The sequence below is a fragment of the Panthera tigris genome, chromosome B3 (genome assembly GCF_018350195.1).
Source record: "Panthera tigris isolate Pti1 chromosome B3, P.tigris_Pti1_mat1.1, whole genome shotgun sequence".
NCBI lineage: Eukaryota > Metazoa > Chordata > Mammalia > Carnivora > Felidae > Panthera > Panthera tigris.
The window spans coordinates 115,565,116-115,575,274 of NC_056665.1; the positions used below are offsets into that span (position 1 = coordinate 115,565,116).

Here is a 10,159-nt window from a genome sequence, read left to right on the forward strand (position 1 = left end):
GGAATCTCCACATACAAGGGATGGTTGGACATTTATAGCCCAATTTTTGTCCCCCCAATTTACCTTTCTCTTGTAACTTGCACTGTCTACAACTTCTGTCACCATTATGGGCTTGGGGAAGGCTTTTCTCTTCTAGAACTTCTTCCCAACCATTAGAAACTTGTCTTAATTCTCCACAGCTTGGTTGATGCAGGGCTGCAGCATTTGTTTAAACATGTCAGAAAACTCAGAGACCGGAAGGTTAATAACATTTCTTTCAAAAGGGTTTCCGGGTGTGATTGTCTGGGAACTCAGGGCTATCTTTACATGTCCACCGTGGACACGGCTTCCCACTTTGCACCCCCTCTGCCACCACATGACTACATCTTTGGATCCAAATATATACTCAGAGTGGAGGCCACAGACGGGAACAAGCTTCCTCTCCATCCAGCATGAGGCCTGCCTTCCCAAGTTCACAGCCTCCTCTGCTGAGACTGACTGATGGTGGCTGAACTTACTCCCTTCAGGGAAGATCCTGCCCCGGTCCATGGCCTTGGGAGACCACATAATCCAATCTCTATGTGGAAAAAAAAAAATCTCCACATAGAGGGAGATTTGTCTTACAGAAGCCCTTTTGATCTCTGCCCTACCACTCCTGAGTGCCATCCCCAACAGAAGATACCTCACCATAAGTCACAGGGAGACAGAATTCCTTTCGAAGAGGAACCAATGAAACAATGGCATCTTTCTGTTAAGTGACAACCATTAAGTGACAATCATAGGCTGTTAGACTGCAATGGAGAGCACAGATTATTCAGCCAAGTGGAGGCCCCTCCCTTTACAGATAGGAAACTGAGGCCCAGAAAGGGAAAGTGATTTTCATACTGTTGGCTAATGGCAAAAGTGGGACTAGAATCCAGTTTTTCTGATCCCCAGCCCAGTACTCTAAAATATTGGCCCATTCCATATAGCAGAGCACTTAGACTGTCGTATTGTAAACTTTAATTCACATGGAGACCAGGTTACAACAACGTGGAAGAATACTTCTGAATCATCAGTGAACCCAAAATGACAGTCTTCGCCCTCCTGGATGAAGGGCTTTAACCACACGAATGTGACAGCAGAGGGAAAATATTTCAGAGGTCCCCTAATGTTCTATCTCCTGGTTGCCTCTTAAACTGATCCCCCTCCCCTGTCTTTCTGCCTCCACTTGAGCCAACCTAGTCAAACCATTTCTTCATCCCAGGGTGACTAATAACAAAGTCCCAGATCCTAAACACAGTCCAGAAGGGTCTGGGTGTCCTGGTTTCATCTTACTTTTCCAGCTTTTTTAGAAAAATGTTTTTATTTTTGAGAGAGAGAGAGAGAGCATGTGCATACATGAGTGGGGCGAGGGACAGAGAGAAGGTGACAGACAATCTGAACAGGTTCTGCACTTTCCACACAGATCCTGAGGGGGGGCTTGAACCCACGCACCAGGAGATCATGACCTGAGCGGAAGTACGACGCTCAACTGACTGAGGCACCCAGGTGCCCTCACCTTTCCTTCCTTTTACCCATCCTTTCCATCTCTCTATTCCAACCAGGCGTGGTTCCCCAGAACTCCTCAAATAAGTCATTTGCCCCCTACCACCATCTCTTTCTCTAACAGAGAAAAGAAAAAGTTCTGCCTAGAAAGAAAAGAAGAAGGAAAAGATTCTGCCTAGAAAGCTTTTTCTCCTTTCCACCACCGAGATCACTGGTTCTCCAACAGGGGGGAATTTTACCCCCCACAGGACATTTTGCAATATCTGGAGACATTGTTTTGTTCTCACAACTGGCATCCAGTGGGTAGAAGCCAGGGATGTTGCTAAACATCATACAACGGACAGGGCATTCCCCCACGACAGAAAATTATCCAGCCTAAGATGTTTTAGTGTTAAGTTGAGGAACAGTCTTCAGAGCTTCACTTAAATACCACTTCTTCCATGAAGTCCTCCCATGATACTGTATATTGGTTGAGGTCCCTTCCCCCTCAGTGTGTTTCCACTCTTCCCTTCTCCTTCTCCATCTTGGCACCTGGGAGTATCTGAGATCATGGAACCCGTGCCTTCCCTACCAGCCCATTAGCTCCAGGACAGAGTAGGTGTTTGGTTCACTACTGATCCCAGTGCCCAGTGCAGTTAGGGATTGCTTTTTGCCTTATTGACCCTACCACACAGAGAAAGGTGGTTTACGCAGGTGACGTGGCTTTTACCAGGGCTTACTTGGGTTTTGGAGGGCTTCAAACACAGACCCACAGATACCCATGGTCAAGAGCACAGTCTGGGGATCCTGGCAGAAGTGGGTAAATATCATAATTCTACCACCTCCTAGTTGAGTGACTTTCAGTAAGTTACTTAATTTCTCTGGAACTGGGTTTCATCATTTGTAAAAGAAGCATAAAAATAGAACCTGCTTCATGGTTACTGTGAAGTTGAAAAGGTGTGGTATATGTAAGGTACTGAGCGCCATCTCTGACATGGGGTAAGGGATTAACCACTAAGAGGAAGAAAGGGCCTTGGGATAACGTGACCCATTCTAAAAGTCCACTATAATCCCCAGGCCCTGGGTGGTGGGCATAGCGACGTGGAAGGAACACCAGGAGACTGCCGATCAACCTCTCCTGAACTCTCTCCACTCCTTAGAGTGTGCCTACAAACATCCCCTCTTACCTCTCCCTTGGGCTGGTTGTATGAACCTTAAATAGCTCCCCACCAAACTAGAGGGGTACCTAAAAATCACCTATAGGTAGGGCTGCAGGCAGCTTTCCAGACTGCCTCTTTCCCCCTCCCTCCTGGACCCTCTTAAGAGCTCTGGCCTGGCACCCCAGGTTTCTCCTCTGGATCCCACCTCTCTGGCCAGCCTTCAGACGGCAGCCCATTTAGACCCAACTCTAGCTTTCTCTGTCTTCCTGGGCTCTGCCTGTGGTGCCAGCTGGGGCCCCACCCCCTTACCAGCCTGGCCCCACCTCCCACCCGGTCTGAACCCTGGTCCACAGTCAGGTATCACAGTTCCCACCGGATCTGGCTCTGCAGGGGAATTTGCAACATTTGCATGGAACAATTCCCAGAATTTGATTGCTATCCTTCCTTTTGCCCCGGAGGAGGAGGATCTTTTCCATTCCCAGCCCTCTTTGCTTCCTTTCCCCAACACCCCACCCTCATTTTAGACATTCAAAAGCTGTTTCTAAAAGAGACAAAGGTCCACTTCCTACGCTGCTCAGGTCAGCAAACAGAAGTGTCCATCTGAAGATGGACGGCTAGATGGGAAGAGGGCGGCCCCGCCCGGGCAGTGAGAATGCCAAATGAGGCACGTGGGAGCCCAGACAGGAAATCCTTTAGCTCTGGGAGCAGGTGTGGGAGCCGGGTCCCACACGGGTAGCCATGCACAGGAACCCCCTTGAGAGAAACCCCTCCCTGTCCACAGAGCCCTGTGAGCAGCAGGGCGGACTCCAACAGGGGTCCCCACAGCTGATGGAGGAGAGGAGGAGGCTGGTGGCAGGAGCTCCTCCGGATGGACCCCTGGCCACCAGCCATCCTGGTTCTCTGTGACCCAAGCCGCCCACTCCCAAGGGACTAGCAGGCCTGTCACTTCTGTCAACTCCTTTGGCTTTCTGCTGGGGGGGGGGGGGGCCTGTGGAACCTGATGGGTCAGTTTCTAGATCTAGGCTGACTCTCTTTCCACTTCCTGGTTCTCACACTTTCAACCCGAGAGAGACTGTGTGGTGCCCCTCCCCCTCAGCCTACAAGAGGGATGTGGGTTTTTTGGTTTGGGGTCTTATTTTTGCCCAGAATGCCCAGTGAAAGGGCATTAGGTCTCCTACTCAGCAATTCTGACCCCTGGGAGGTTGTTTAAAGGATCAAAACAGCTAAAGTTAGACCCCTGAAGATTTAAATCACTGACTTGTCTCCATCCCAAAGAGACCTACATACTTCGTCTCATGTAGGATAAATGGGAGCACAAGGCCTGGAGGTCTGCATTCTCCCACCACCACCCAGTCTGGTCTTGGCGGGAAGAGCACTTTTGTTTCCTACGTCTCTTTTTATTCTCTCTTTATTCACTTCAAAGAAGCAGACAGGTGTCTTTCCCTGCCCTGCATCCCATTTTTTGGCAATCCCTCCGTCACGTGTAAGACAATCTTTGCTCAATGCCTACTAAACATTTGAGTGATCGCACGGAGGGGGAGGTAGCTAGCTCAGCAGGGCTGGGAGTAGGGTGAGGCAGGGAGGCCCCTGGGCACACGAGGAAAGAGGGCATCACTCTCTAGGTTCTCACGCGCTTCCTGACCCTGACCCTGACCCTGACCCTGGCCCTCTGGCTGATTTCTGGTGAGAGAAAGTTTCAAGGAGAGATGATTTACTCAGAGATGGCTGATAGAGTATAGGAACGGGCCCCACCATGGGTACCTGCCAGCCTCAGCAGGGACACGGGGCCTCGCGGGTCCAGAGGTGTGCCCTGTACAATCTGGGAACTGGCCCATCAAAAGGTCCCTGCTCCCAGGAACTGCAAAGACAAATTCGTATGAAAGGGAACTTGAAGAAAGTCAGAGGCAGTTGTCCCTGAAGGGGTGCAGGGTTGAAAAGAATTGTAAGAATATTAAATAACACCTTGGGTACTTGCTGTGTACCAAGCCCTGTGTTAAATACTTTATGGCCATTATTTTAGAAAATCCCCCTCACCAACTCAATAAAGAACTTGGGCTGTGGAGCCTGGCAGCTTAGATCTGAATTTCAGCCTTGCCTCTCTCATGTTATGTGACCTTGGGAAATGACCTGATCTTTCTGGGCCTCAGCTTCCTCATCTGTAAAATGGGAAGAAGAGTAGGACCTATCTCGTGGTATCCCGAGGATCATGTCAGGGAATACAAGCAGTGACACAAGCGCCCCGCACAAGGTGAGCACTTGACAAGTATTAACCACAGTTAGTATTGTTATTGCTTCTTGGAGCTTATTCCTAGGGCTGCCACAACAAGTCTCGTAAACTGGCGGCTTAAACGCTGGAAATTTCTCGCGTCAGAGTTCCAGATCAAGGTGAGGGCTGTGAGGGAGAATCTGCCCCATGCTTCTCTCCTACTTCCTGGTGACCTCAAGCATTCCTTGGCTAACAGATGGCCATGTTTTCCCTGTGTCGCTTCATGTCGTCTGAGCTCCGTGTGTTTCTGTGTCTGTGTCCGAACTTCCCCTTGTCTTAGTCTGTTTGGGCTGCTGTAACAACAGCATGGACCAGGTGGCTCTAACAACACAATTATTCCTCACAGTTCTGAAGGCTGGGAAGTCCAAGATCAAGGTAGTAGATTTGGTGTCTGGTGAGAGTCTGCTTCCTAGTTCACAGACGGCCATCTTCTCGCTGTGTCCTCACGTGGCAGAAGGGGCAAGGGAGCTCTCTAAGGTCTCTTCGAAGAGCACAACCCTCATGACCTAGCCACCTCCAAATACCATCTCACCGGGGACTGGTTTTCAACACATGAATTTGGGGGGGGAAACATAGACATTCAGTCTATAGTGTGTTTTTTTATGAAGACTCCGGTCATATTGGATTAGGACCCACTCCAACGACCTTACTTTAACTTGATTACCTTTTTTGTAAAGGTCCTATTTCCGAATAAGTCACATTCTGATGTACTGGGAATTAGGATAGGACTCCAACATATCTTTTTGGAGGGGACACAATTCGACCCATAATGCCACGCCAGGTAACTCACTTAAGGTCACACAGCTTGCTGGTCATGAAACTGAGTCCAAGGACCCTGGATTATTTGATGACAAATCCCATGTGAAGCCCCAACACGACTAAACCTTTTCTGGGCAGGGAGAAAGAACCAAAGAGAGACATTGAGTCTGCTGTGTTGATAACTTTCCCCTTCCTTTCTCTCTTCCTCTGTAGCCTGCCTGCTCCAGGCCGAGCTGGTAAACTATGAGCGAGTCAAAGAGTATTGCCTCAAAGTCCTGAAGAAAGAAGGAGAGAACTTCAAGGCCCTTTACCGGTCTGGTGTGGCCTTCTACCACCTTGGAGACTATGACAAAGCCCTCTACTACCTGAAAGAAGCAAGGACCCGACAGCCAACAGGTAAGGAAGGCGACAATTGCTTTGTTTTCTTACCGTCAGCCCCACTGGCAGCTCCTGAGGCCTTCTCTTGGCGGTGCTCAGTTCCCTGGCTAGCACAGCCCAGTGTGGGCCAGGACCTGGAATGAGGAGAGTAAACAGTCCGTGCATTTGCCTGGGGTCTGGGTTCCAGGGAGCTTGGGCACCTCTTTCAAATAGAATATGGAATTCTTTGGGTTTTTTTTTTTTTTCCCAACCCAGGATCCAGCTCTTTTCACTTACTCAATAAATACATACTGAATTTTTAGTGCGTGCCACAGTTTGTGCTGGGCGCCAGGGATGTGACTGAGAAGGTATAGTCCCACCTTGTGAGGATCTCACGCTCCACTTGGCGAGACAGAATACGAATGGATGCTCTTGGCGCTAGGCTCGGCATCTTACGGGAAGTGTGCTCTGACTTCTCTGGTCAAGTGCCGTTTCTTAGAGCCTGCATTACCTGGACTACCCACTTAAATTCATATCCACCAGCTCAGCCATGCATTCATTCCACGGATATTTATTGAGCGGGTCCAATGGGTCAGGAAGTATTGCATAGATAGCGAACCAAAGGAAGCTGCTACCTTCAAGGAGTTTCTTACGTTATGACAGGAAGATGGACAGTAAACAAATGGACAGATAATGTAATATTTAGTAGTGGTAAGTGCTAGGAAGACAATAAAGCAGCGTAAAAGAATCAGGAGTAAAGGGGGTGCTGTTTTAGGCCGGGTCGTCAGGAAGAGCCTCTTTGAGGAGGTAACCGGTGGCATTACTATGTTTGCCTTGAGTTTGACTTGATGTTGCCATGGTCGTTCATGTGGCTGATTTTTTAAAAAATGCAATTCTCCTTCAAAAAGTCTTTAAGAACCTCAGGACCAGTTTGCCAACATCCAAATGTATACTTTTCTCCCCATAGTTCGAAAGAACACCCATATCTTTCCTTTTATGTGCTGTTGATTTGTTTTCTGCATATAAATTGTGTTCTATAGCGCAGACTAAGGGAGACGTGAGGACGAAGAACCAGACTCGTTTAACAGAATTTTCTTGGACGCTTCTATATGCCAGCACCGTTCTAGATGCTACCGCTGGCATTTTTGAGTAGTAGACGACATCCATTTCTGCTTCCTGAAGTGTCGCATCCCAGGCAGCCCCGAAGCCCTTGTATCGCGGTGCGCGTAGAGCTAGGTGGCTGTTCCCTGCCATGCCCCAGTCACTAATTCAATGCCTGACATTGGGGGGGGAAATGCCCCATTTGTGGCGAGGTGGTGCCTGACCTTACTGATCAAGACAAATATAAGACAATGGAAGCAGAGTCATTTTAAACTCTTCGATTGGAAAACGTTTACATTCCCTCAATATGTATCGCTCATTGGATGAAGCGCTTTTAGACTTACCTATTTTGGTCCTCGCAACAATTTTATGAAGAAGGCACCATGATCCCCAGGGGAGGCAGGCTGCCGAGTCAGGTGCACCACTTACCGCACGTCTCCTTGGGCGTCTTAATCTCTCCAGGGCTCAGCTCTCCCTTTTGTCACGGTGAGGATGATGCCAGGTACTCGAGATGATTGTAATGAGGGTTAAATGGATAATGAAGGTAGCAAGCGCGGCCCAAAGTAGGCATTTGAAAAACGGAGGCTGTTTCCTGCGGATGAGACAGGAGGCTCAGAGAAGTTGGTAACTTGCCTGAGGTGAAACTCCAGAGTCTCCACCAGCTGTGCTGACTCAGCACCACTGGGATGTGCTGCTGCCTGGGAGTAAGTGGAGGGAGTCCCCCCGCTCTCCTCTCCTTCCCGTCTGCCCCCTGGGTCCCAGTGACCCGTCCACATTTGGTAGGGGCGGTGGAGGGGAGGCCGGACTCCTGGTCGCCCCCTCAGGCTCCGTGATCTGCAGACACAGCTTTGGCCTGAATCTGCGTAGAGACCCCACAGTTCCCCCACCACGCGTTCCCTAAGGTGTGCTTTTGTCCTCGCAGACACCAACGTGATCCGGTATATCCAGCTGACAGAGATGAAACTCAGCAGGTGTTCCCAGAGAGAGAAGGAAGCCATGTAACCAGAGCACCTCCCTAGAGCTGCACCTGCGCCAGACCTGGGACTTCAGGCGAAGAGCCCGATGAAGAGCCCCTCCTGGGTTTTGTTCCCTTCTCCCCACTTCTTCCGGCTCCCCCTCCTTCCTCCTGCTACTCCTCCACAATCTGTCTGCTCCCGGTGTGAAGAGAAGGAGACACGCAGTTTGGGAATCTGGTCGGTTGCCTGCAATGGAGAGTCCCCTTCTCTAGTAGGTCAGCTACTGAGAGGGACCTCACTTCTTCGGGGACAGCTGGAGAGGACTCTTACGGGCTGGGAATGCTGTTGCAGCCTTGACTTTGGCCAGTGCTTCTGACGCAGGCAGAGCCTGGTAGGTGTACCGTCGTCCCAGAGGCAGCAGGCACGGAGACCACGGGCTGGACCCCTCCACACTTTCCCGACACGCCAGAGCATCTCCAGGCAACCGTGTCGAATGCGGGGATGAGACAAACACCAGAAGCATCGGTTAAGCCAACAGACCCTGAATTTGTACACTGGATTCCCCACCCCGACCCCCCGTAACCTCAGCCCCTGCCTCCCTCCCTCACTTGTTGTCTCGGCTTTCTTCTCTCCCCGCTTGGGGATCTGAGACTCTGCCAGGTTTCACATGCCACTGAAGCCCACTCTCAGTGCCCTCTGGTGACCACACATACCATTCTGCCATACTCCCACCCAGCAGGCAGCTGTGACATCAGAGGGGCAGGGTGAAGTGGGCCCGGGGCCGACCGCATAGGTGACGGAGGGGAGGGGAGCTGACGTCCAGGGGAAGGAGCATTGTATGGACTGGGGATCGAACTGTGGACCGAGTGTAAATAAAGATACATTAACGGGCAGCAGTTCCTGTCATTTCTGTTGGAAGCGGCCCACTCTCTCACTGTCCCTCCCTCTCCCAACTCTCAGAGCTACTTCCAGCCGGGCAGGACTGGCTTCCCCCACAGCAATGGGCCGTTTGTCCGGTGGTGAACAATGTTGGCCGCCGCCTTTGTGCAGTAGAGTGGGCTGGTGTCGTGGAGACTGCCCGGGGACTTGGCTTTGTGGGAACTTGCACGGCCTCCTTGTGATGAAATTATCTGGACTCAATATCTAGCACATAGAATGTGTTCAACAAATATTTGTTGAATGAATAAATTATGACTGCAGACTGGCTCCCTCCTGCCTTAAACGAATTTTATCCCAGCCTAGTCTCCCGATATCTACGCTCTTTACGCTATGCCATGTTGCTCCAGTCAAATAAGAAGCATTTACTGAGGGCTTACTGTTTGCCCATCGTCGTGCAATACACTGTGGGACATAGGATGTAGTCCCAGTCTTTAAGGAGGTGGAAGAGTTGAGAAATACTCCTATGAGATGATCACCACTGACACCTTTCATTTATATGACGCTTTAAATTTTTCAAAGCACTTTCGTGTATTTTTTTGTGTGACTAGTGAGACAACATTGTACAAATTAAAATATATACAGATGCAATAATGTTAATAGTTAGCATTTATTAAATGCACTGTCCTCAGATCTTTACATGTATAATCTCATTTCTTTCATGCAGTTACCCCACGAGACACTATTTCCATTAGGTGGAGAAGGAAACTGAAAACCAGACACAGTAACTATCCCAAGGTTACATGGCCTCAAGTGGCATAGCTAGGATTTGAACCAGGTCTGTCTGACTCCAGAGCTCTAGCTACTAACTACTCTGTAGTCGGTAGTAGGTGCTCTACAAAGTATTATATTGAGCGGTTACAACCAGTCGAGAGCAGGACAGTGTGTATTAGGTTGAAAAGCCTTGACTGTGCCAATGGTATAGTAGGTACCACACGTGGGCTGCCTCTTGTATTTAGCTCAAGGTTAAAAAAAGGTCCCTAACACTAGGCTCCCCAGTGGTCCGGGCGGGGACGGGCCAGGAAAAGACATCTGAGACCTAGCAGTTATTTCTGCGTATCGTTCATTCTATTTTCTGATGTCAGCACATATCCCAACCCACCTAGCATTCCCCCAGCCATCGGGGAAGATTCACAATT

General features: G+C 49.7%; 1 protein-coding gene across 1 annotated transcript in view; it reads left to right on the forward strand.

Moving 5' to 3' along the window:
- TTC9 (tetratricopeptide repeat domain 9) overlaps positions 1-9,541 on the forward strand; it is a 30,679-nt gene extending 21,138 nt beyond the window's left edge. Inside the window, exons 2-3 of the mRNA XM_042987765.1 lie at positions 5,884-6,066; positions 8,051-9,541. Of these exons, the coding sequence (XP_042843699.1) occupies positions 5,884-6,066; positions 8,051-8,130 (263 nt within the window). The 3' untranslated portion in view covers positions 8,131-9,541. The remainder of the gene's footprint in view (positions 1-5,883; positions 6,067-8,050) is intronic.
- The last annotated feature ends 618 nt before the right edge of the window (positions 9,542-10,159 follow it).